The sequence below is a fragment of the Anas acuta genome, chromosome 5 (genome assembly GCF_963932015.1).
Source record: "Anas acuta chromosome 5, bAnaAcu1.1, whole genome shotgun sequence".
Taxonomy (NCBI): Eukaryota; Metazoa; Chordata; class Aves; order Anseriformes; family Anatidae; genus Anas; species Anas acuta.
The window spans coordinates 12,523,399-12,551,028 of record NC_088983.1 but is presented as its reverse complement, the minus strand read 5'-3'; the positions used below and the strand labels follow the sequence as shown (position 1 = coordinate 12,551,028).

Here is a 27,630-nt window from a genome sequence, read left to right as displayed (position 1 = left end):
AGAAAGGAGATACTGAGATATTACATGAGGTATTTTAACAAAGTATTTTTTCTCTCTTAAATACATCTTAAAACGTAAGTACCCCTGTCTTAACCTGGTGCAGAAGAACAGGACAGGGCAGCACTGTAAGTATCCCTGTGTCCAGCTGCAACTTCATATTCACAGTATGATTTAACATCTAGTATTTTCATAACTAAAATTTGCATTTCTCTAATATCTTCCACTTGAGAATATCAAAGAACTTTATAGCCTTGTGATTGCCTCTTCCCTTCAGAGGCATTCAGACCAGTTAAACAGCTGCAGAAACTGAGGTACAGTGAAATTTCTGTGACTTGCCCCAGGTCAAAGAGGAGTAAGATAGCAAAACCAGCCTGATTTTCGTTCTCCCATGTTTAATTCACAGATCTCCATTCCTTCTGCATTGATCCATAAGTCACTGTGTAATCTGCTTTGTAACATCCAATTTCTTTGTGAGTGAAACATGCTCCCAGTAGCCCCAAAGGACACGTAGTCTAGTAAACCAAGCAACACAAAAAACAACGGAGCTACCAGTTTGAGATATGACCTCTTAACAACATATCTACAACAATTTACAAGTTAGACTTCATCATTAAAATGGCATTTTTATTCATATTTTCAACATGAAATACAATAAAATATAGTCTTGTGCTGACAGACATGCCTCACTGCAAGATTGGGTAATTCTGGCTTGTACAGATTCAATACCTTTATTAACACACTTTGATTTTAAGTAGATACGAGTCCAGTTTTCAATTTTTCATGTACTCTGATGTTCATACGAGGTAACTCACTAAGAGCAATATTTATAAAGGAGTGATTGCAGGCTGTACATAACTAGGGAATGATCATATACAACAGAAGACAACAGTTAATCAATTTTGGTTCATTGAATGGTAAGTTACATAAGCATTTCTTCAAAATTCAAAAGCTAGCTTCCGTGGAGTCATGAATTGCTTCACCACTTCATCTGTGACCTGCTTCCGTCTCTCTTGATGAGCTGCTATCATGGGCTGCAATGTTTCAATAAGCACCTTCTTCAGCTCCCCTGTGAGCAATTCCCCACTTGTGTATGCCTGTCAAGAAAGTGTTGCTTGCTAAGTATGGTGCTATATGGAAAAGGACCTACTGACAAATATTTCTTAAAAGTCTGGTCATGGCAAATGAAGATCTTGATGTCTTAAAAACAAGCACATGCCTTAAAAGATCATGTGGTATCACTCTGAAAATGTAACTTGTAAAAACTGCTTGTTGTGTTTTAAAAGATTTAAGGCAGATGGGCACTTTAATGTATGACTAATTATATGGAATAAATAAGATACATTCACAAGAATTTAACTGGGAAATCCTGTGATTATTTGCAGGAAACTGTTTTTCTCCCTTACATACCATTTCAAATAAAGAGTTACCCTAAGCTGGGCTCAAATTCTCATATTGTTCTCTCATCTAGTTTGGGTAAGGTATTAGATGTGACTGAAGTATCCTTTTTACAGGAAAGAACTCAGAATTTCTGTTCACAGGAGTATTCATATTCACAGTGGGTAAGCCACGCCATTGTTCTGCTACTGAAAACACTTCAGCTAAACAGGTGACTGGGTTCAGCCCTGGTTAGAAAACACGGATGGGTCAGTTCAATTATGATTCGAAATGACAATGAACATGATAAACTTACTTCCCCTTGTGATTAAACCATTTGTAATATTGAACTGGTATTATAAAATAAATAAGTAAAATATCTTAATAATAACAAACTGTTTTAATTTCTTTTTTTTTTTAATCTTTTTTTTTTTTTCTTTTTCTCTTTCTCAATAACACTGATGTTGCTTTCTCTGAGTACCCAGTTCTGAGAGCTTCTCCCTGTGGTACTGTAACTGAAACAGTTCCTCTAATGCCACTATAGGCACAAACTTCATGTTTTCTAATCTGATTCTGATGCATCAGTGCTGTAAGCTGCTGGCTGTAGTACAGGCTTTGTGCTCCCCGTAGCAGAGTTGTACTGATTTTGTTTCAATGGTTGGAGACTAATGGAAAATTGCTCAGCGTGTCAAATGTACAGATTTCCACAAGGAATTTGCAGCAGATTTCTAGGGGGATTAGTAGCTATCCAACCCTGTCCTTGTGTGGGAAAGAGCAGAAGGTTAGAGAAGAATCTGTAGCTCTTGCCCTTCTTGAAGCTGTTTCTACCAGGAGAAAGCTGATAAACCGATAAGATGTGGGTACTATTAACTAAATATACTGCCTTCAAAAGAACGTGTATTGCCTAGTATTGATATGACACCAAAGTTGAAGGCAGCGAAATGCCTTGCTACTATCTCTAGGGACTGAAGTCTGCCAAACAGGTTTAGGGACATGTAACTTATACAAAGCAGCTTGTGTTTGGGCTCACTTAATCAATTTCTCATAGTTATTACTGTTCTTTTGATGATAAGAAAAAAAAAAAAAAAGGATCAGCAAGCTTTTGAAGCTGCTGAGTATTTAGGTACTTTACGGAACAGGCAGAGTTCATTATACAATTAAAAACAACATTAATCCTAAGGTGGAATCATTTAAAAATTTGGGAAGATACTGCTATATGGTGTTGGAAATCTTTATGAAAATACTTGGAAATAAAAGTTTTCTTAAAAAAAAAAAAAAGACAGAACGACTTGTGAGAAAGATGAACATTGCAACAAAAATACAGGGGTCTTAATATAAAAACTTGGAAGGAATGGAGACTGTAAGAATAACAACACAACTGCCTTACTGCAGAAGGCAGGCTCATAGCAGGACTTAGTTACAGCCTTGTCATCACAGTAAGGAATGAATAATGCTCTCTTCAAGTTGGCTACTTACCTGCTTCAGTTGTTCAAGCCTGTCATCATCTTCGAGGAAAAAAGTCAGGTACATAAAAGACACATCAACATCGCAGTTACCTCCATACTTCCTGTGCTCTTCGATAGTATCTCTGCCTCCCGAGAAGGCATGCTTGTTAATCTGGAAAAATGCAAAGATTTTATGGTATAATTTCTGCCAAATTGCATATTACTGTATTGTAAAGAGGTACATCACAATCCTCCAAATCCTCTAATTCAGGAGAAGCTGAAGGGTGTCTGTGACAAGTTAATGCAGAGCACCGATACTGGAGCAGGAAGGCAAAAGGCAGTCATTGGAAGTCAGCAGAGAAAAATGCTACATACACACTCCACAAGTTGTGGAGTATGCCAGACCAAAAATGAAGCAAAAATCAAGAAGAATCCACACCTTATTTTGTCAAAAAAATGCCTTTTGTTGAAGCTGTTGACTGTTGGATGGACTTTGTACTTATAGAAAATGTACTTTCTGTAAGAAGAAATAGGATATTCATCCCATTAAGAAATTAATTTTGAAAGAGAGGAAGAAGGCCTGGAGAATTTTTGAAGAAATCCTAGAGAGAACCTAGCCTCTTTTTCAGGGAAAATGAAAACTAAAGAAAGCAAGGCTAAACACTACAAAACCCTAGCTAGACTGGCTATCACTAGACAAATGCACAATTGTTCAGTCTAAAAATGGAATATTTGCTGATTCCCACTCCCCTACTTTTTCTTTTATGCATAGCTTCCTGTGGGCAGATGAATTGCACTGGTGAATATATTTTCCTGCTAATCCCACTCCCAGCTAATTCAGAAGCCACTGGCATATTTTTAATTTTTTTACATGTATAGAAATCTCAGAGGATGCTAACTGTGCCACAAATACAAACAAAGCTAATAGCCAGGAAGAGGAAAAAAGCCTTCTTCAACCATAAGGTGGGCTTTCTTTGAATCCTGTATCTATGCAGACATCAAGAGCAACCAGCTAGGAGACACACATGCCTATGGAGGAAGATTTTACTAGTTCTGGTACTTAGGAACTGTTATATATTTACAATTTCAGAACATTCTTATTATCTGTATTATATAACACACATAATGTTTTTTTGATTCTTTCTAACTACTGTATGATGATGTTTTGTGGCAGTGAATTACAAAAATTATGCAGCAATGAGTATCTTAAGAAAATAAACTGCCACCTGTCACATTACATCTATTCTTACATTGTACAACAACCTGAATAGCTGTCTCAGAATCTGTAAAATTAAGATTTTAGATATTGTTTTGCACTTCCCCTCACCTGTTCCTTACTAGATTTTGAAAGGCTTTCTGTGTTGTTTTTTTTTTTTTCCCTATACTCATAATCTTTACAGTTTCTTTTCCTACTAAAGTGAGAGGGACTAAATACAATAAGCCAGGTGAAGGCACAAAATTGTTTTATACAAAATGTTTCCTACATTAATTTTGAGCTCATTTCTTACATATTCTGGCATTGACTTGAGGTTTGAATGATTTACCTGGTGATGCATTGATCTTTTCTCTGAATTATTACAGATAAAATAGTTTATTATAATGTTGCCATTCATCTCCTTTGAATGGATTTCCCAGAAGCTTCTCAGCCTTTTCCAGTAGCTACTAATTGTTCACCTTATGTTACCTGGAAGTTTTGAATCTCTCTACTTAGCAACGTACTAATGATCTGAAAAATGCTGCAAGCAGTATTTTTTTTGTACTCTGCACTCTGTACTCAACACTCTGTTTTTAACCTTCATGCATCACCAGAAATCACCTCTCCTACTCTAATTTTTCATTTCTTGACCATAAAAGTATTTGGTCTTTCACTCAAGCACTATTTCCATAGTTACTTTATGATGGGCTTCAGAAGCTGAAATGATTCTCAGTTTGTCCTCCATTACTTGATGTTTTACAATGTGTTCAGGATTCATTCTTTATAGTTTTTATATTCCAAGTAACTAGAATTATTTTGTTATTTTTCCCACATTTTTAAAGATAGCAGAAATAGGACTTATTTTAATTAGACATAAATCATCTTGGATCTCTTCACAGATTACTACCTATTTGCTCGGAAAAATGGAAGATTATCAATATTACCCCTAACAGTGTATCCTCTGTTCTGAGATTATAGGTGCTTTTTAAAAAGCAACTGTGTAACTCTACAAATAATCTGGAATTCTTATCATCCAAACACATGAAGAATTCTAATTTTTGGAGTACTGTTTAATCAGTTTCTACATAAGATAATGAATTCTCATGAAATGACTGCAGAAGAATCTGACCAATATATGGGTTTGTCAACCACAAGACAATGAATCCAAGCCCACCTAGCAGAAACAACATGCATATCTTTTTTCTTTTTGTGATTGATAGTTACTTCATGTCTCGTTACCTTGTCTATCTGTCTGTTTCCAAAACCTTTTTCTAATTTTTTTTTTTTTAATATAACACATGAACTTTTGCAAAACCTAACTGTCTGACATGGGTTAAGAGAGATTTTCCTTTGAACTAAATGGGGCACTACGAATATACTCGGATAGGAGAAAATAGCCCTTCTAAAAGTTAGGTGAAAATCAAAATATTTATTTGCAAGTTTGAGGATGAAGTGCATGGCAGCAGATCCCCAAGCATTAAGGAAAGTCTGGAGTGTGTTCTAACTGCTATTGTGCAACACCTGGTGCTCCTGGCATGGAGAGGCAGTCAAAAGAAAGCTGTTTATTTGACTTACATCAAGGACTGTTAGATTCCAAAACTATGGCAACATAATGTTTGTTTCTAGTGCATGAGCCTCCACAGATCTTATTCTTAGACTATTACTCAGACCTATCAGATGAACAAACATGATGTTTCGTACATTACTCTATTGAATGTTTGCACTGTTAGCTTAGTTAGCACGGCAAAAGATTACATTTGATAGTCTAGCCAAATTTGTGTAACTCGGTTAACTGCTAAAGATGCTTTGCAATGAAATGTATGGGAAAAAGGATGCCAAAATGTCCATGTGTTCAAAGGAAACATTAAAAATTTGCCATTGTAAACATGAGCAGCACCACTTCTATTTGTCATAAAACTTTGCAAGCTTGTTTTTAAGATCCTTACCTTTGTTTTGATTTGTTTGGGTGTATCAGTGAGGAAGATGGAGGAGTTGGGGTCACTAGCACTCATTTTTGTTTGTGCTCCTTGCAAGGCTGGGAAGAAGACCGAGTGCAGTAAGGCTGGTTTAGGATATCCAATTCTTGGTGCTACATCTCGGGTCATTCTAAAATAAGGATCCTGGAATAAAGCACAGAATAAAGTTGAGAAATGTGTTTTAAAGGCTGATTAGTGTTGGATTGTTTATGCCTTAACAGGTGGTCTCAGGAAAAAAAAAAAAAAAAAAAGTCCAGTAACCTATTTCCAATTCACAGACTTGTCGAATCATTTAGGTTGGGAAAGACCTCTAAGATCATCTAGTTCAACCATTAACCTAGTACTGCCAAGTCTACCACTAAACAATATCCCTAATTTGGTCCACCCAGAGGAACAAACAAACAAAACCCAAGTCCCCCCCCTTTTTTCAATTTCCGTAATTTCACTGTACATTCTGACTTCCTCACTTAACAGATACATTTACAAGGATTTGGAGGTGGATACTGACCAAGATGGCAAGCTTTACCCCTTCAAAACTAGTTTAAAGCTCAATACATCAGCCCTGATAACTCGTGCAAAAATCCTTTCCCCACTCTGAGAAAGGTGCAACCCATCAGGCACCAGCAGGCCTGCTGTTGTGTTGACTATCCCATGACAGAGAAACCCAACATTCTGCTGGTGACACCAGTCTTGTGGCCATGTATTAATTACCTGCATCTGCCTGTTCCTTTCAATATTGTTCCCTGGTAGTGGTAGGATAGAGGAAATCGCTATCCATGCACTTGGTCCTTTAATCAATTGCCCCAAAGCCTTAAAGTCCCTCTTAATTGTCCTTGGACTTCTCTTTGCTACTTCATGACTGGCAATGTGAAAAACTAATAATGGATAATTATTTTTAATGGCCACATGTTCCTCCATCCTCTCTTTATAAATCTCAGTTGTTAAGGTTTTGCAGCCTTTCTGACACATTATTCCAATGCTTCTTTACTTTTACTGATAGAAGGTTTTCCCCTAGGGCACAACATAAATCCCTGGTGCTGCAAGTTAAGGCTCACTATGATGAAAATATGATTTCCTTACCTGATCAATAGCACATGGAATAAGACACTGTAAGTCTTCCTTGCCATTGAAGATCTGTGGAAATGATGAACTGAAGGATGGAGCTGCTTGAATAGCAGGAAAACTGATCTTTCCTAGAACATAAGAAGTTTGGAAAAGGTGAGAAGTCAATATATGCAATGACAAATAGAGAGAATCTTTTGAAATATGTAAAATGCACACGTGAGTCATTTGGATACTCACTTGAAGACCAATACTTGTCTTTACCAAGCAGTATTGCCTCAGCTGAGGAAACCTTTTCATCTGTACCTTCCATGAGCTCAACAAACCATCAACAAACTAATTTAGGTACTAATAAAAAAGGGGCAGGCTGTGATCACAAAGATTCAGGTCAAGGTTCAGCAACACATGCTTTTTGTGCTTTTCTATGCTTTTCCTTCATCATTGAATAGTCTATCTTTCACAGAAATATACTTGACTGTATCATTACTCTGAGCTGTTTTTTTTTTTTTTTTTTTTTTCCTCTCACATTCTCTTTGTGAGAGAATTAGTATAGAGATACTTATCAGGCAAAGTCTCCTCTAAGATCTTACTACCATTGCTATGTGCATGCTGCTCAAAAATCTCAGATGTGGTTACCTTTCTTTTTCTATAGTACTTACAGAGTGAACAACCTACTTTCTCATTAAAATCCTCTCAGAACAGAAAGTAGTTGATTTTTCCAAACATGGAATGAAGTCGTTAATACAATACCAACATTTATTAGAACACTGGGAAGGCAGAAATAGGAATCTGTTTTTCAGCTACAGTTAAGTCTGAAAAGCTGACCAATTATTGGTCAGAGAATGATGCTAGCACTCAGGAACACCAATGTTTTAATGCCATCATTGACACAGAATCTTTCTTTGGCCAATGTGACAGAAACCTCCAATCGCAGGGAAGTAAATGGAAGACAGAGTTACCTAGCACCATGACAATAAGGCTTTTGAGCACTCCTTATCTTTTCTCACATGTGTATGACAAGTCTTCTACTTTTGCAGTAGAAAATTCTAGGAAGTACAGTTGACTATAGCTATAATAGTTCTAAAAACCAAGAATTATTCTCTGTCCTGATCACTTCAACTTCTGTGTTTTGCACTTTGTTGTTATTAATGCTACATCCTAGGAATTTCACTGTCAAGCGTTTTCTATACTGAAGAAACCACAATAACACCCTTTTAGAATCAGCCTAGAAACATGGATCTTGTTTTTCCCATCTGTTTCATGAATGGCAGATACCAATCTCTCTTCAAATGGTTACTTAAATACTGCCACAGAACGTAAAAGCAAGGATCACTTCCAGTAACCCATGTTATTTCCTACCAATGCAATCACTGTCTGTAAAGCCAAAGATTCCTTTCACTTGGTTAAACGTAACATGCTTCTGAACTTTGACAATGTTTTTGTAGAATCCCGTACTTGACCTGTGAGAAAGAAAGTGGAAAAACAAAGTAAGAAGAGTGGGAAAGCACAGATAAAAGCTTTCATTCCAAAAGCTGAGAATGTTACAAAACTTGCAGGATTAAATCTTTGAGGGCATTGTTTTGTTCTTTTTGTGGCCCATGGAGATGATAATGAGAGGATTTTCTAAGAAGGCAGCTCCAACAGAGGTTTCTTTTTCTTAAATCTTCTTTAAAGTTTACTCAAAGTTCAAATGATAATCTTTCATGCTGCTAAATTAACTGACCATAACAGTTGATGAAATGCCTTTAGTTAATGCAGATAAAGTACAAACACATCTCAAAATTTTGATGCCATCTTAAAATCATCATGCAGTTTTCTTGGTGGTTTAGGTATTTTTACATTTTAGCGGCTTTAAATTTAAATTACAAAAATATATTAAGTCCTGCACACACAAGTATTTGTTTATATATTATACAGAAGAATGACAAGAGGATATATATAAGATGTTGAACAGCATAAAAACAAATGTTTCTCCTTTAAGTATTGTAAAGCTTGTCTTGAAGCTTTCAAATCTAGATAGTTAAAACACTGTTGGCTGTCAAAGTAGAAGAGAAAATACGGACAAATTTTTGGTTTCGATGCTCTAAAGAAATTTATACTTACCCCAAATAGTCTAAATCGGAAAAGATAAAGGTTTTATTGACGTCAAAACCACATGCAATGATATCTTTTGCATTTTCTTTTGCATATTCATATGCCTTCTCAGTTGTCAGATCCTTCCAGAGGTACTTCTCATCGTCAGTTAACTGTATAACTAAGGGAACATCAAATACTTCTTGCAGCCACCTTATAAAAGCAGAAAAATTTTATCTCAGAATAATTAAAAATAAAAGATATTTTAGCCACACACTTAAAAATATTTTTACACATTTAAACAAAAGGATATACAAAGGACTGCACCACATGCAGTTACTTATGTTTATGTGAGCAGAGATTTCATATAGATCATAATGACAATTTACCTGGAAAAAAAAAAAAGACTCATACTCATTTCCTGTACATATGTTAGCAGTCACCATTTGCAACTTGTGTTTAAGAAAAACAAAAATTCGAAGGAGTGCCGTCAAGCTTCAGGTGCAAGGAGAAGGCTTTATGGTAATACAGGTTATTGTCATGTTAACGAAATGTTAAGATTGCATTGTTCATCAATATTCACCTCAAACAAAGAAAACTCATTGCAATGTATCATTTAGTTCCCTAAGAAGCATTCAACATTTCCTTAGAAAAAAAGTTTTGATTAATGAAAATTACAGAAGTAGCTTACTTTGTGAATATAAATGGGATAAGATGACCAACATGCATTGCCTGAGAGGACGGCCCTCTGCCTGTATAAAGGTAAAAGGACTTCTTATTTTCGTAAGCATGAAGGATTTGGTCCATATCTCTGAAGAAGAAAAAACAAACAAAGGAAAACATGAGACAATTCAAAGAATTTAAGAAGAAATATCTTCTGCAATTCTTTTCTATTCAAAATTCAAGTGCTTTTAAAGCCAAATGTATTAATAAGTGAAATATAGTATCTTAAGTGTCCTAGAAGTATATATATATTCAATTAGTTTTCTGATTTAAGAAAAGGATTGTCTCCTTCATCCAGCTTATGAGGAAAAACAAAGAGAAATTTACTTAATTGGATAATAATTTCTAAAGCTTCATAAAACAGAGCTGGGAATCGTTTCCCAAATCAGGCGTTATGTTAAAGCAACCTGGTTGGAATGGTCTGTGGTGGAGGTTATGCTCTCAATCATGCTCAGGCACTTACTTGAAAAGTGCTAGCTGCCAAAAGTCTATGCATGCTAACAACTAAACAGTGTAGATGACTGTCAGGCTGGTGATTAAGATTATTCCCTGAGCCTTTTTTATGTAACAATAAAGAAGTATAGGTCCACAAGCCATGTGGACCCCTGCTGAAATCAGCAATGCCAGCATATGAGACCTGGGGTTCTTTGCCAGACCAAATTCTCCATCTGGCTGTTTACATACTGGCTCAAAATGGAACCTGTACAAAGCAAAGATTCCCTGCACACTTCTCCTTCTATTTAGGATAAGTGAAGACATACCAGAAGAAGATGCATGTACCCAGAAAAAACAAAGTGGTTCAAGTTTTGACAGGGTAAACCTGGAGTAGTTGCTAGTTTCAATTAATTCACAGTTGGTTTACCTTGGCGTAAAGAACATGGTCTTTTGCTAATCAGAACAAATGCTCACAGAAAGCCTAAGAGCCCAGTAATGCTCACAGAAAGTCTACCTAATCTTGCCTTTTTGAGTTTTAATGAGAAAAACTCACCTGTGAGAAAAAAAGATTCCTCTGCGTAGAAAGCGGTGAGGTTTTTGCCCAATAGCTCTTTCTATTCGATTGATCAGATCTGTGTCAATTTTAGTGCTGCCAAACCGAACTACAATAATAAAATATTAGAAAATAAAATAAAATTAAGTATAGCATAGCTATGAAGAGATCTTGCATTTACTAAGAACATACCAATGCAGCCTAGATCAAAAAGAACATCTTTAAGTTTTAGGAAAAATGTAAAATGGCTAGATTTTCCTGATTCTTCCCTGGAGTCCCAGCAGTAGTCCCTGATATTAACTCTATGCTAGCAGGCCCTGTCAATTTACTCCCCATTTGCTTCATCTATGATTAATTATAATAGCAGTCTCCTTACACAAGGAGCATGCTTATTCAGAACAAAAAAAAAAATCCAGAGAAACATATTTAGGTCAATAACTTGGCCTCAATAAATCACAGGATAAGAATGGCTGTGAGGCTCTGAATATTCCTTTCTTGATGTCTGAATTTTCAGCCCTCAAAAAATGTTTTCCTCTTTTCAACCCCAAATGCTCTTCTCTAAACTTCATTTTTCTTTATATTGCCATGATTACAGACACTGCTCCCCTCAAGAGGCTTGAAAAGGTAATGCATAATACACTTCACTGCATTCACGTAAGACATTATTTGGAAAACAGTTTAGGAAATCAGCTGATTAAAATAAAATAATATTTTCAGAGGAAGTGATTTCATTAAAGAAGGGTTTTGTCAGACAGAAACAGCAGCATTTTTTTCCCATTGCAGTTGAAACTGAACTGGTAAAATCTTTTATTTTTTTCATTAGAGCTTCCTATACTCCAATCCCAATTCCTGGACCCTAATAATCATGTCAATTCTCTGTGATTTTGACTCGCTCAAAATGATCTAGACAGGAATCTACTCTTTCCTAATATTTTTCTCTACTCGGCATTAGAACAACCTGCAGTATTAGCTACTGGGATAGACAAACTAATCAAGAGAACGCAATAGATAAAAAGTACATTTTTATGTATATAATAATCTATATCTGTCTGTTAAAAACAAATGAACACAAAAACCAAGCCTTTCTGCAGGGATGCAGTAATTAACTGAAATGTTCTTCCAAAGACTAGGACTTCTTACTAGAGCAGGTGGACTTCTGATGTTACATCCTAGCACGTGGTAATGATCCTTAGCTGGACAGTGTAACAGTTTAGACCACTGGATAACAAAAAGAGTTTGATTCCAACTGGAGGCAGAATGCTTTCAGTGCACTGCCTTGGGAATACAACTCATTTTACACACAAAATTAATCTACAGGGGCATCAAGGAATACTGAATACACTTGGGGTAATTTGGAAAGCCAAATATTCAGATACCCTTGGCTTATTATACAGCCAGACTACACCAATCTCTTTCCCAGAAGAGGGAAAGAGGCTTTCCAACCCTTCACAGCACAGCTTCTCAAAGCACAGCATGGAGGCTAGTATTAGTCCATCAAGGCTTTGTATACATCTCAAAAAGGATTATTTAAGACCATGGCCATCCTAATGCTTGAGACTGCAGTGCTCAAAACGGATGGTTCAGAAGACCAAGCCCAACATGTACCCTAGAGCACTGGGATGCTGAGAAACACTGAGTACAGGGAGTTCCCCTCCGACAGTCTGGCTGAAAATTGGGATGTGTGTTTAATGCTGTACTTTGCTAGGTGAACTATTAAATGAACTGCTGCATAAACAAAAATCAGGAACTCCCACTGAAGGAAAGGCAGGAGAGACTCTTGACAGGAAAGAAGAATAGTAATGCATCCAATTTGAGCATCAACTTGAATATGTTTCTGCAGTTTCAGTCCCTCTCCACCTATTTAATTTTCTTCTAGAGTTACTGGTTATGCACAGTATTAATACAATGCTTTTTACATAGTTAGTACACTTAAAGTTACATGAATCCATTACTAAATGAGAGGGAAAACAAGACCTCTTGTTTCCCACTGGATAATGGTGAACAAATTCCTGTTGGCAACTGTCCGTTCCCTGGAGGTGGCTCAGGCGGGACAGCACACCAAGGAAGCACCAGGCCCATCCACTGACTCATTAAAATAAGTGCCACTAAAGAAGATAAATGCTGGTTCATGACTCAGCAAACACCACTTTAATCCATATGTCTTCTGATTGTTTCCAAATGTGCTTGTCCCAGGCAGACCTTAATTGCTGATTTAATTTCTGCCTAGCAAATAAAATGCATTACAAAGTGCCAAAGTAATTGTAATTTGGATGAATGCTAAATAGAGACCAAATGAACACGAAAAATGTTTGATTCAGCAGAACAACAACAAATGGCAAGAGGCTAATCTCACAGAGAGAGGTTCTGCAGTCTCCCTCCTTGGATATCTTCCAAAGCCACATGGACATGGCCCTGGGCCACCTGCCACAGGTGGCCCTGCTCGAGCAGAGGGGTTGGACAAGATCTCTTTGATCTCTATCTTTTCCCAAAAGACAGCTTTACTCTTGCTGTATATACGGAGTATAAGTCATGGAGTCATATATATAAGTCATATAAGTCATATGGAGGTAAAGTCATGAATGTGGAGAGCAGTAACTCTGTGTGCTGGTACAGGCTGGAAAGCAGCTTGGAAGAGAATGACCTCAGGCTCCTGGTGGACAAGGAGTTGAAAAAAAGCCAGCAACGTGTCTCTGTGGCACTGGAAGCTCAATGGCCTCATGGGATGCATCAGGAACAGTGCTACCAGAAGGTTTAGGGAGCTGATCCTTCCCCTCTGTAATTACTGGTGAAAAACACCTGGAGTGCTGGGTTCAGTTCTGGGCTCCTCAATACAAGAAGAATCCAGACATACTAAAATGAACCCAGCAAAGGGCCATAACGGTGAAAGACTTGGACCGTCTGTCATATGAGGAGGAGCTGAGAGAGCTGGGATTGCTTACTCTGAGGAAGAGAAGGCTCGGGGAAGAGGAGATCTTATCAATGTGTATAAGTATCCGAGCAGGGGAGGTGGGGGGAGTAAAGGAGATATATTTCATACTGTGTGTATGGTTAAATGCGGGAATGGGTTGCCCAGGAAGGCTGTGGGTTCTGCACCCTTGAAGATGCTCAGAATCCTACTGGACAAGGTCCTGAGCAATGTGCTCTCATTGTCTCTGCTTTAAGCAGGGTGGTTGACTAGATGATCTCCCACCAACTGCAAACGTTCTGTATCACTTGTGATACTGAGCTCACTGAAGTATTAGCATTGTTAACATACAGAGCTCCTTCTGACTTAGCCCTCTGCTCTCTTCTCATGCTCAAAACACAAAAAACCCACACATTGTCTAGGGATGTTCACCTCTAGCACTTAACAGAATATCTGGTTTGGTGCACAAGCAGGCACTTAAGTGTACATCCAGGACAACCATTTGAGAATAATACTCCTTTCAATCACATCATGCTCTTAGCACTTTCATTTCTTCTATGCCTGAGTTAAAACAAACACACTGACAACTTTATAGGGTACCACTAGCATATAAAAAGACTGTAGGTGGAACAAAAATTTCCTTTATTGTAAGAGCTATTACATTAAGCTCTTGGACAATACTTTGCATTACTGTTTTTAAAAGGCAAGAGCAAACAGTAACTGTTGCATTTCCTGGAGTGGCTAGCATTCTTCTCTGAATAATTTTCCATGTTTCCCTTAAAATAACCTGAATGACTCATCCACCAAATTCCCCAGTCCGTTAGTAGTGTAAATAACGAAGAACTGGTCTAACTCTCCATTGCTGAATAGGTGAAAAGGACATACACATACACAAATGGGTGCTGGAAGAAAGGATACTGCTGTCAGGCAGAATAATAGCATTACTTTAGCTAATTGATTTATAGTGAAGTCATATTAGCCATTCTCAAAAAGACTTTGAGACTGTGCCAAAACAAGTATTGTACTTTTTCCACTATTATACAAGATTTAGAACTCTCCCCAAGAAAACAAAAAAGCCTTCTCCACATCTACACAGGTAATGAGTGATCTTTTTTAGATTCTAACTAGATTCTAGGTCCGTTTCTAGATTCTAACAATTATCTTTCTTCCTTCTCCCCACTCGACATATATCTTTCTCTGTACACTTCCCCCTTTCCAACTTTTCCTTTCTCCTACTGCCTTCTGCAGACTAAGCCAATATACACATACATTTGATGTGATCATTCAGTAACATCACACTGAGTTAAAAGAACGCTGACACTAACAACTGATCTCCCAAAAGCAAACACATGGTTACCACCACATAAGGGTGTATGCTCTATGTTTGCTTAACAGCTTGTTTCTCACACCAGCCATGTACAACTGGTACAGAATTTTCACTGAGGTACAAACATTTCATTAAAAAGCAAAAACAGTAGAAATTAACGAATAGTTCTTTCACCTATTTCTATGCTATGGACTCAAACTGTAAAAATAGGCTATAAAACATGTAACAGTTAACTAACACCCTGTTTCTTAAATTACAGAACTTTGCAAGTTTTGTAGCTTCCTTATCTGAAATATTTTCTATTACATACATTTTTTTTTTTGCATGAGAGATACCTTTTCCATCCCAGCCAGCACGGGCCTGTTTGATAGTGTGCCTGGTGAAGGTGTCATTACACTTACAGATTTGTATATTACTTTTGGACCATCCCTGCTCTCCCTAATGCAGAATGCTCTGGGCTCTAGCTGTTCTGCACCACAAAAACTGAAGATACATATACCCATTCACAATGTCTTGATTCACGTAACTTCTAATAACAGGACTTATGTTAAAAACAAACTGATTAAGATTTTAAACTGAAAAGTTGTTTGCAACATGTTTAAGTCTTCCACAGGAAATCCCTGCCTGGGACATTTTCAACCTCTACAGCAAATTCTTTAGACATGAATGCTAACATTAAACACAAACTGTTATACATAATGGTGTTGATCAAGGTTTGTTATGATTCCTTATATACTGTTTTTGTGGTCATTATGACCGCTCTGCATAAATTCCTTAGAAGCAATGAAGAAAGAGCTTTACCTATGAGTTTGTCATAATCCACGCCTTTAGCATTTGATGTCTGCACCGTCCAGGGGTCCACGAAATCGTCATCCTCTTCTTTAGTTGTACCATTGTTTATTAGTGCAAGGTCTGTTGGAGGTAAGCCTGCCTGATAATCTTGTCCTGTTGTTGTTTTATATGACAGCTTTAACGATAACAGCATCCTCACTGCTGCATCTATTTCATCCTGAATAAAGGAAAAACAGCTGTTTAACTTGACACAATTGAGATAGACAATTACATGTCTCAGTCCTCCAAAATTCTGTACCCATGGTTTGACTTGAAATGCATTTCTCATAAGCTCTAAGCTTTTATTTATATGTTTGCAGCATCACTGCCAAAGGTAAAAGTAAAGAAAATAGCAGGTGACAGAGTTTCCTAACCAGCAGAACTTAGAACATCACTGGCAAGGTATTTAAAGTACCTCTGTTTCACTTCTCTTATTTTTGCCTGAAGGGAAAAAAAAAAAGCCTGTTTTTTGGAGGGATAACAAGCTCAACATTTTAAGCACAGATTTCTAAGATACATGGATACAGTAAAATACAATAATTTACTTTACAATAAATGTTCTTTTAGTGGTTTACCTTAAGATAACATATTTGTTACAATTCAATGACAGACTTGAAGACAACATTAAATTCTTCACAACTTCCACTGCTATGACTTTTTAAATACAAAACTATTGTAACATCTCTTGCAAGGAATAAATACATCAAGTTTTATACAATGGCTAGTTTCCAAGGCTTAGTTTCCACATGCAATCCACAAAGAGAGACGATATGAAACCTGAGCTCTCTTTGCCAACATTGTGATGACAGATGAAAATTAATGGCAAATTACTACAGGAAGATTAAACATGGACTGTTACAGGAAGACAGATTTGTTAAGGTGTACGATAATGCTCCCAGAAAGATTTAAACAGAGAATCTAAAACCAGGGCAGAATGAAAATGATATAAACTTCATTTGAAAACCAAATACCTTGGATCCCATTATGTAGCAAAGCAACCGGCTGAAGGAAGCCTAGAGCTCTTTGTTCTTCACAACTTTGCTCTTGCTAATAACTATCTTGCTAAGTATTAAACATAAATATTTTAAACCAAGCTTTTTTTCTTACTGTAATACAAAATAGATCTCAGAACAATCATTCTTCAGCACTCTTAAAGACAAACCTAGTCTGAAAAATGGTGAGTTCAGCACATGGAATGGAAATACCTTTGGTGCTTTTCCTGCTTTCAGTGCTCTGACTTTCTCTCCTTGTTCAGTTACTCTTTCAAAAAGTTGAAGCGGACTCAGGGATTTCAAGTCACAGTTTGGACTATCAGCCATTTTGCCACAGTGTAAAAGATCTTTTTATTTACACCTCAACTAAATTCAAGTTCCAGTCTTTTGGCTTGTAGATTCAAAAGCGCAGCAGCAAAAACCAGAAGAACTGTAGGGGGAAAAAAAAGAAGTGTGTTTTATTCTTTCATATATGTCTCGAAAGTTAGTTGAATAGAATAAGAACATAAAAAAACTTCATTGACCCCATACCTAATTCTATTCATATCAGATTGATAAGTGTAGGAACTTCAGCACAGTGAGCTTCAGAGAGCAAGCAAGTTTGATATTGACAAGTAAACAAGACTGATATTGACAAGAGCACCAAATAAATTTACAGATCATTCCAATGTTGTTTCTAAGTATCCCATGTAACACTAGAACACCTTTTCAAAAAGGTGTCAAAGTAATTAAATGTATTTATGACTTAGAGCATCTGACTCCTGATTAATGCGTTTGTACTACTTCATACCCTGTCAAATTTTGTTCTATAAAAGCTGAATGATCAAGAAATTCTTATAACCATTATGAGGAATTTTATCTTAATTTATGCAGTAGTCTTTCAACTCATAAAAAGGCATACAAGATAAAAGCCTTGTCTTTACTGCTTTTTCCTCCAGAGGTCACAAAACTGATGATCAGTGAGAAATGCTGCTTTCTATGAAACGATCAATCCTCAGGTAAGCAATAGTTCCTTAAATTTACAGACTACTTGGTTTTCAGCAGTACAGGTCTTTAAAAAATGTTTAGATTTGGAGCTTAGTGATATGGTTTAGTGGAGGACTTGTTAGACTTAGGTCAGAGGTTGGACTCGGTGATCTTGGAGGTCTCTTCCAACCTAGAAGATTCTGTGATTCTGTGAAAAATAATGCTGGAAGATGGCTTAAGTCTGAGAATAATACAGCAGCCTTCCTTATGTCCAACACACACCTTAATCTCAGAAGCTTTCTAGCACTGAGCGTGCCCTTGCTTCCACAAACGGGCTTCTCTCTCAGGCTAACAAAGATAATATTGTAATGATTAACAATGGCATAGTCTGAAAGTTTCTTAGCACTCTTTTTTTTTTAAAAAATAATTAATACCATACAAGACTCTGGGAAATTACAACTGTATAGTTTACAGTAGGCTAACACAGAAAGTACAGGAAGTTAAATTATGCTATTAAGAAAGTGTAAGGTTTTGGTTACCAAAGGCATTAAAATCAAGGCTATTTTCACTCTACATCAGAAATATCTTGATCTTTATCCCTTCAGTTATAATCTAAAATGCATTTATAATCTAAAAAGCTCTCTTGTACTTAATTTTAATGAGTACATCAAACACTTCTTAGTAGTTTCCAAGAGTGGAAAACTCCTGCAATATGGACTACATTGAATTAACTTTTATTTTACTTATATTAACTTATATTTTATATATGGCTTCCATAATGGTACCTCAGGAATGTCTTCCTCCAACTTTTCCAAACTTACCTGATATATTGTCTTTAACTATTCTCTGATCTAAAAAATAGACTTTTATTGCTGTCTAAGAAACCTGGTGAATCTGTTATCAGCCTGCCATGAGTAAAAACCTTATTTAAAAAAAAAATAATATTCACGCTCAGCAGCTTCCTGTACTAAATGATGATGCTTTTAGCAGTACATAGGCTCTAAGCCATTTTTTTGAGTAATAATTCAAGCATCTGAATGTTTAGATATTTAGAACTGTAGATAAACAAGCAGTAACTTAATATGGTAAGAGAGAATTTTAAAACCATTATGATTCTGATTTTGCCGTATTTACATACAAGAAAATAAGCGTTAAAAGACAATAAGAAAGGAACCTATCTGAAAAATAACACTGCAAGTCAAAATGCAGCTATCTCAAAGCAATGAACATGCTATGTTGTTTTAACAACAAGGTACACAGAGATGCATAAAAGAATTTAATAAGACCTGAGGCTGATAAAATGAGATAGCAGTACAAATCCTAATTAGAAAAGCAAAGTGAGAGGAAAAAAAATCTATGGAAAATATCACTGCAATTTGGCCAGCGTGGCAAAGTGCTGCATCACAGCCTGAAGTGGTTTCATTATGCAACCACCCAAGCTATTGCATGAGGTTTTTCTTGAGAGGAAAATGACATCATCTTAGCTCACACTGATTCTTAATTTCCCTGCACTATAATCAGAGGTGACAGCGACAAATTAAAAGTGCAAACAGCTGTATGTTGGAAATAGCATCCACCCTGGGCACTCTCTATCATGCCATGCCCATGAGGAAAGAGCTCTGTGCCCACGCAGAACCCCGATGACTTTCAAAGGATTTTGTACGTCCAAAGGGAGCTACCTGAACGTTCAGAGCCTAAAACACGTGTTAGAAGTCTCTTCCTCACTAGAGGAGGAATATGCCTCTCAAATATATGTAGAGGTACCCATTAACGATTTTATAAGAAATGGAGTTGTAAGCTCAGTGCCTTGTCATCTCCCACTTTCAGAAGGAAATCTGGAGAGCCTCCCCAGCACATATTGGTCCCTTGCTGAGCACGAAACACGAATGGATGGAGTTTAGAGGGCCCATATTCAGCCACAACGAATCACAGAAGCAGATGGCTCCCCTTTCCCAGCATTAATACATATAGATACATAAAGAAGCAGGTGACAGCTGCATTAGCGGCTGAGCACCACGTCCCTCCCACAGCACAGCCAGCCCTGAACACACTCACACCGCCTTTACTGAAATCGCCGCCGTCAGAAGCCTCCGCGGGCAACTTCCCCGGGCCCGGCTGGGGGCTACGCCGCGCTGAGGCCGGGGCGCCGCGTGCCGCGCAGCTGCGCCATTCCCAGCGCCCGCTCCGGGAAGCCCCGGGAGGAAGGAACGAACCCGCCGGCTGCTGGGCGCTACCGGGCGCTCAGGAGAGGCCGTGGGGCAGCGGCTGCTCCCCCCCTGCCCGCCCGCAGCTCCCCGCTCCCGGCCGCTCCGCTCCGAGCCGCTCCCGGCCCGCTCCTGTCAGACGCGATCGTGTCACAGCCGCTCCCGCCCGGCTCCCCCCCGCGCCCCGTTCCGGCTGGGAAACGCGCTCCGCCCGGAACCATCGTTTCCCCCCCTCCTTGCCCCCACCCGCATCCTGCAGCCCCTCCTGCCCCTAGAGACCCCCGCAGAAGGACTCGCCATCGCGCAGCGAGCCGCGGCCTCAGCCCTGCCCGCCCCTCCGCGCTGTGCCTGCGGGGAAAAAGCCACAGGCCGGCCGCTTAGAGAGAGGGGAGCGGTTTCTGCCCGGCGCGCTTATAAAAGGGGAGCAGCCGCGGGACGCCGGCTTCCGGGGGCCGCCCCTCAGGTACCGGGGGCCGCGGCGGGGCCTTGGGGGGGGGGGGGCTCCTGTGGGGAGACTCTGGGGAGGAGGCTTTGCTCTTCGCTCTTCCCAAAATACCGAGGCCTGCGGGGGCTGTGTGGGGTGCCGGGGTGGGTTTATGTCGTCCGATGTGGTTTAGCGGCTTCTTTGCAGTGTCCCGCAGCAAGGTGTTGGTTTGGCATCCCGACACCTGCAGGGAGGGGCCCCCTGCTTACCCCAGAGCCTCGCGCTGCCTCTTGTCTGTGTGTGCCTGAAAATGAAATAAAGCAGTTTTTGCAAGTCTAACCCACCTGTATGTGTTCATTCATAGCTTTCTGCCGGAGGTCAGCTTCTTACTGCGAGTTATTCACTTACATGGTGAATCTTGGTCGTGGTCTGTTTCCAGCCTTATGCTACAAATAGTAACTGCGTGCTGTAGTCACTGAGGTGCAGGCCTTCGGTGTTAGTACTTGTTTGGTGAGAACTGTCAAATAAAGTTGACTTGGAGGAAAAAGGGTGCTTATTACTACTTCTTCTGTTTTTAAATGAGTTGTTCTGGAACACTTCCTAGTTATTCTTCCCTTTGAAATTGCTTAAGTGAAATGCTGTTTTAACAAATGAAGCTGTATTACTAAAAAAAAAAAAATCTCTTACAGTTGTAAGTTGCTGAAGCTTACAACTATCATAAACCACAGATAAAGACAAAATGCCCTCTAGAGGGAGATCTTGGTGCTTTTATGTGCTAAAACGTCAGTAGCCGGGTTCCAGTTAAGCATTCTGATCACTTGGAAAGGGCCTGATGTTGATCAGTGTGTTTGTCTGAATGGGGTTTGTGCTTACAAGCTTTGTTACAGAATACAGACCACAGCCTGTGATGTAACTGTGCTGTAGGTTAAATAAAACCTGCTCATTTTAACTCAAATAGATCTCATTGTGAAGTTAAATGAGTAATCCTTATAAGTTCCAGCATACTGCTCCAGCAGTAGTGTTTGTAGGACTTTCATTTGTGGCATCAACCCTACAAATGCTTGTGGACATACTGCCTTTCAGACAGCAGTCTTAATCCAGCTGCTTTCGAGGGTAGCTTCTCCAACCTAAATTGAAGATTTCAGAAACTGTTCTGGAAGTGTTGTAGGTTAAATCATTGCAGTATGATGAGTGCTCACAGCTGAGCAAGAAAACAAAGCAGAAATAGTAATTTAATTTGCCATCTAATAAATCTTAGTAATTGAAGGGTAGCGGTGCTTTTTGATTGCAAACAGCAGAGGTTAAACATTATTTCAGACACCATCTATGATGTGAATGTAGCTAAACCTATTGTCCACATGTGCCACATAGATTTTGGAAAAAAAGATTTTTGGGATTGTTACAGTGGTAAATTATTCCAGGTTCCATATGCAATCTCAGTGTGTAATTGCTTTTTCATAAAAGTTCTGAGAAAGTTAGCTCCACAGTAAACTTTATTTTCTATAAGTAAATGTGAGCAGTAAATTCAGTGTAACTTCTGGCCTATGCCTGTTACATTAAAGGCTATGTAGAGCTACCTCTGGAGGTAGTGGGAAAAATTCTTTATCCTGTAAGACTACCAAGTGGATCAAAAACACATTTACTGTTTTTAGTAGCCAGTGAACCCCTTCATGCTTAGCAGCATGGAGAAGTTGAAAGAAACTGTTACTGTTACTCCAAAGTACCTGTAGTATTTGTATTATTATAAATGAACATCCTAAACCACTGCACCCTCTCGTTTATGTGCGAGGAGGAGGGAGTTCTACTGCGAGTAAGGTGGAAGTGATTTGCAGTACTTACCCTGGAAGTTTGTTTTCCTTTCCACACTCATTTTCTCCTTGTCTTGCGGTATGCAAATGCATCTCTGCAATGCATTAAAAATGTATGCAAAGTGCTTGGAGGCAAATGATGTTGCACCATTGAATGTACAGATGTGCTATAATAGAGGAATACATTCCAGGAATAAATGGGAATAAAATACTCATGGATTTTGTTAAGAAAAGCATAATTTGTATCTTTAAGTTACATGTATTGTGGAGTCCATAATAAATTGTACTCTGAATGGTCAATTTTTCATTGTAGATGGTTGCTTTGGAGATTCCAGCACTGAGATTTCTGGTGTCTGCTATATCAAGCCATAATGAGTTCATCACTGGTTGCTTATGATGATTCAGACCCCGAGGCAGAAACTGAAAAGACTGAAGTCCCCAGTACTTCTAGCAGACAAACAAGCCTTCCGAGTTCTTCTGTGAAGCCTGTTCAATACTTTGCACCTGGTAGTTTGAGAACAAAATCTACATATGAAATGCAGCCTACTGAGAACACTGACAATTTTGGCATAAGTATTGTTTGTGAAGATCTCCCTGAGCATTATGCACCAAATAATAACACTGATTTGACATCTCCTTACTGTAGGAAAGCATACTCCAGCCATGCTGCATTATGTGTGCCCTACAAAAACTATGAACAGACATCGAGCTCTTCAAGAAACTCTGGAAATGGCACTTCCCAAAAGCGAGTGCATCAAGACAGTCCCACAACTATAAAAGGAATTAGACCATATATCCCCAAAAGACTGCGTCAAGAAAATTCCAGTACCTGTGGAAAAAAAGAGTCTGATCCAGGTGAAAGCTCAAATTGTGATGTGAAGCAAGATGTATCAGGAGAGCAGACAGTGAGAAAGATATCTGAAATAATTAAGCCATATTTGGGATCCAAGTATAAATTAACTGAAATCCCCAAAAGCTTAGTGTTTCATATGTTTAAACACAGCAGTCCTGTTAATGAAATCCAGTGGTGTCCGGTACGAGAACAAAGTCACATGCTTCTCTCAGCTTCTATGGATAAAACAATCAAGGTAATGTAAACCAAGATGGTTTTTGGACTGATCAGCTAGCTTAAAAACACTGTATTAAATAATGATCTTCTTGGAATAGTGTATTTTTGGCAGTGTGTTTGGCAGTTCCACCATATTCAGAATTGGAGGAGATGCTTTTCTGTACCAGACCTGTTATGAACTCTCAGCTTAATGCTTTAATGTGCCTACAGTCCTGTAATTTCATAATGTAAGCACTGTGGTGCAGGTCCTGCCTACAGTCACTGAACAGCTGACTGCCAGCACTTTGCCAGGCCCAAGTAACTACAGCTGCAGGTGCTATGCTGGGTCTTGTGCATCTTTCCTCTGAAATACAATGATGTTTTACATCGCAGAAAGGTGTCCTCTCATGATCTAAGGAGTCTTTCCATTTTAAATTTGTTTCAGGGGTTAACTACTCAATACTTAAAGTGTATTTTGCTTCTGACTTCAGTGATTTGGTTTCAGTTCTTTGTTAACTTAGTCAATCCAGTAAGTCTTGCATAATCATAGGGTATCCTGAGTAGGAAGGGACCCACAAGGAATCATTGGGTCGAGCTCCTGGTTCCAAAAAGGACAAAAAATCAGACTATGTGTCTGCGAGTGCTGTCCAAATGCTTCTTAAGCTCCGTCAGGCTCGGTGCTGTGACCACTACCCTGGGGAGCCTGTCCCAGTGCCCGACCACCCTCTGGGCGCAGAACCTTTTCCTAACACCCAGCCTGACCCTCCTCTGTCACAGCTCCTTGCTGTTCCCTAAAACTTTCTTCTCAAATTCAGGGCTTTAAGTGAATCTTAATGCTTAGAGGCTGGCAGAACAGCCTTTGTATTAGCATATTTCTAAAAAAAAAAATAAAAATAAAAATAGAGGAGGGAACTTTAAAATGTAATTTGAATTCTGATTTGATACTGGTCTGCCATTCTGACACTCCAACCCCAATAAATTCTCACTAAAGTTGAGTTTTCTTTGCCCTTTTGCTGTTTTATTTTTGTACTAAAGAATTGAGTTTCATTTAGTTTGTCTTCTATCTGATTCTTCTTATCTTAGTGATGTTTCTTTTCTTTTCCCGTCTCTTACTTTTGCCATGGGGCCCTGTGAAATAAGTGCTGACTTCACATCTCTGAAGCAGTGGTGTTCTTGAATCTCAGACATAGCTCTTTTTTTTTTTTTCTTTCCCTCCTTAATGTCTATTAAAGCACTGCTGTTCACAGAAAAGAAAATCCAGGACCTATAGTATGAATAAAACTTCCTCCTCTCAATTGCTTATCTTTTCAAACTCTTATTCTCTTAATTTCACTTCTAGCAAGCATAACCTGTCATATTAGTGAATTTTGAATACTTTTACCGGTAAGGTAATTCTTTCCAAAGTATTTTTGTCCATCTTTTTCATAAAGATGAAACAGAAGAAAAAAGTACACTTGTTTTTCTTTGCAAGTCTTCCTTTATATACTGAATAGGTTAAATCTTGATTGCTATCTGAAGAACAACCTTAGACAGAAAATATGATATGCAAAAAGTGCTGTTGGATGTTTTTGGCAAGCTGCATTGTATATTTGGGTTGTACAAAATTATATGTACTTTTTGACTTCAATATGTCTCAATTTGACTTTAAGCACATGTACAACGTTTTAAAATACTGCTTGTTTACCATCCCAGAGCCTTCTTTCAGTGATGAGTGAAAGTAATTATAGATGGATGTACTAAACTTGATAAAACAATATAAATGAAAATTGTCATTGCTATGTAAAATTATTAAAAAAAAAAAAAGTGAGTAATAGCCTGTCTGGTTTTTATTTTGCAAACAGGAAGAAGGGTTTATTCTTGTATTTACTAAAACAATATTTCCACCTCTGGAGGCAGTCTTTAACAGTAAAGCTGTTATTTGAAGGAACCTATTTGCTTTAGGTGCCCCAAACTGTGGAAATTAAGTGTAAATGCAACGTGGTAATATTCACCACAGTTCAGAGTATGGGAATCTAAAACATCAGTAAAGTGACAACATAACTGTTATGAAGCCTATTAAAATGCATCTCAGTATTTTGAAAGGTAAGCTGTAGAGAAATACCTAGAAAGAAATGCTTCTTACTGCTGTTTCGTACTGAGATTAAAGTTTTAAGGTAGGAGCAGTATCATCTTTGAAGTTTGTGCCTTTACACAAATACCTTTCGAGCCAGTAGAGGGCACAGTTAGATTAAACATAGTCTGGATGTTATGGAACTAATTTCTCCAACTTTCAAGGGTCATGAGCCCATAAATCTCTAATGACTACGACAGCAGTGGTTTCTCTTCTGGGAATTTTTTTGGCTGTCTGCCATTGCCTGGAGTTGTCCATTTTCTGGTGTAAGCATAAAACAAGCAATTGAAAACACAGATGTAAATGTACTATTTTATTTATTTATTTTTTCAATCCCGTACCTTCCTTCAGTTTTTCCTTTTGTTCTTTTTTTTTTTTTTTTTTTTTCCAAAAACACCTGCTTGGAATTAATAGTTTAAATGCAGGCAGTGGAAGCTTGTTCTTTTTTCCTTTTAATGGGAATATCCATGGTAACAGATACTCAGGATGTCTGCAGTATTTGAGTATCTGATTTGGATAGACTCAATAGTTAGAAGCCTAAAGTCCTCATACAATTGAGACAAGTAGGTAATCCAGAGCCATAAAACTTTGTGCTTCCAGTTAATCATGTGAATAACTGAAAAATAATATTTTTGTGTAAGTATCTTGGATTCAGTCCTTAACTTCAGTCTATACAGCATGCTATTTATATTTTGAAGATATCAGTCCAATATCAGTGGAGATTTCTCAGAACTGAGAGTTCTGTCTAAGCAGATCAGACTGTGGTGCTCATAGGTCTTTTCATTTAATCAAAACTAAACTATAGTCATAAGCAATTTTTGTATTACTTAGCCAAACAGTTTTGCATCTTTTATGTTCTTCTATGTTTAAATATTCTTCTCTTAAATTTTTCATCACAGACTAAGAACTTGTTTTTTTTTTTTAACATAGAGAAGAAAGCTAAACCCAAGTATTTCTGTCTTAATTTAGAAATCTTAATTTCTTTATTCCCATCTAAGCTATTATGAATAAATAATTATTGTATATTTATGTTCCTTATCACACGGGGATATATTTGAAATATATAAATGGAACTGATTATGTTTTTTTGTATTATGTATCTATCCTGTTTAAATCTGGCAAGATAAGTCTTCCTTTTATGTTTGCCAAGTTTAACTAGTGTGCACTTTACCATCTTCTTTATGAATCGCTGTAAGTCATAGTACAATGTTTGCAAAAATTGAGTTGATATTTTCAGTCTGGTGACTGAAGAATAAGCTAGTGTTGGGTAAGATCATCTGGAGTGCTTTGTTTAAATGTCTTACGTATTTAGGAAGGAATGCTTCATAGGATTTTGTTTTTCCATAATACGTGTTTGTTCTTAATGTGTATGGCTGCATTTAAGAAAACAATCCAACGAAGCAGTTTTCAACTGGTACTGTTGGAAAAAATCAGGTATCAGCTCAGTGGTGTAATACTCCAGAGTAAAACTCCTACCAGCAGATGGGGCCCTTCAGTATCTTGGGGATGGTAACTTCTAAGGGATGGTAATCTTTTAAAGAATGGGAGATTTTAGTGTTTGCCTCCATTTTGTGTGTTGAAAGACATTACATTTAAAGTTTATGCATGTGTTGCTAAAGATACAAGTAAACTTCATAGGGACTTGAGAGTAAGATGCAACTTCATATGGGAAGCTATAGGTATTTTAGGTTAATTACCCACTATTCTTCCAATCCAGAAGATTTAGGAGAAATCTTCATGCTTTAAATTTGTAGGGAATGGAAAATAAAGTTATATTTAGGCTTTGGCAGTAGTCCTTTATCTTCAATTTTCTTTGAATTGTGAGCTTCCCCTTTCAAACGGGAAGCTGATAGGCTTCCTGCCTCTTTTGCCAGCTCCCTAGGTTGGAAGCAGTGATTCAAATGAGTGTGGTAGTGCTCTTCTTTGCTAATGCATTCTAACTGAACTTTCAGCAGCTTTTTTCTTGTTTAAGTATGTATTCTAAGGATTCTAAACTTGATTGTCTTGATGTTTGTCTAAACTGATTTGATTCTTGGGATAATACTTTTTTCCTTTGTTTCAAAAACTGCTCTAACTGAAATTAAGGATGCTACTGCCGCTTTTGGTTTTATTAACTTAAACATAGAGGTTGTGATTTTAATATCTTGGCTAGTAATTTTTGTATAAATTTTGAGACAAC

The 27,630-nt window shown here is 37.9% G+C and overlaps 2 protein-coding genes across 4 annotated transcripts in view; one reads left to right on the top strand and one right to left on the bottom strand.

The window, feature by feature from the left end:
* Positions 1–603: 603 nt before the first annotated feature.
* On the bottom strand, positions 604–20,247 carry WARS1 (tryptophanyl-tRNA synthetase 1). Its single transcript, XM_068682766.1, has 11 exons — positions 19,915–20,247; positions 17,105–17,321; positions 15,870–16,077; positions 10,837–10,945; positions 9,817–9,936; positions 9,156–9,338; positions 8,412–8,512; positions 7,071–7,183; positions 5,961–6,134; positions 2,851–2,991; positions 604–1,094 (listed from the first exon to the last, which is right to left on the bottom strand). The coding sequence occupies exons 2-11, from the start codon at positions 17,216–17,218 to the stop codon at positions 936–938; spliced, it is 1,422 nt and encodes a 473-aa protein (XP_068538867.1). The 5' UTR covers positions 17,219–17,321; positions 19,915–20,247; the 3' UTR covers positions 604–935.
* A 90-nt stretch (positions 20,248–20,337) lies between these two features.
* The window catches only part of WDR25 (WD repeat domain 25), a 66,810-nt gene continuing 59,517 nt past the window's right edge, over positions 20,338–27,630 (top strand). The window contains exons 1-2 of one of the 3 annotated variants that reach the window (XM_068682762.1): positions 20,338–20,524; positions 22,607–23,381. In XM_068682762.1, coding sequence (XP_068538863.1) covers positions 22,665–23,381 — 717 coding nt within the window. In that variant the 5' untranslated portion in view covers positions 20,338–20,524; positions 22,607–22,664. The other 2 variants (XM_068682763.1, XM_068682764.1) reach the window with 2 other exon arrangements.

Coding starts and splice junctions, on each gene's coding strand:
- WARS1 (XM_068682766.1), bottom strand. CDS start 17,218: ATGGCTGATAGTCCAAACTGTGACTTGAAATCCCTGAGTCCGCTTCAA. Junction 7,184..8,411: donor TACAGACAGTGATTGCATTG/GTAGGAAATAAC, acceptor CTTATGTTCTAG/GAAAGATCAGTTTTCCTGCT. Junction 6,135..7,070: donor TTCCATGTGCTATTGATCAG/GTAAGGAAATCA, acceptor GCTTTATTCCAG/GATCCTTATTTTAGAATGAC.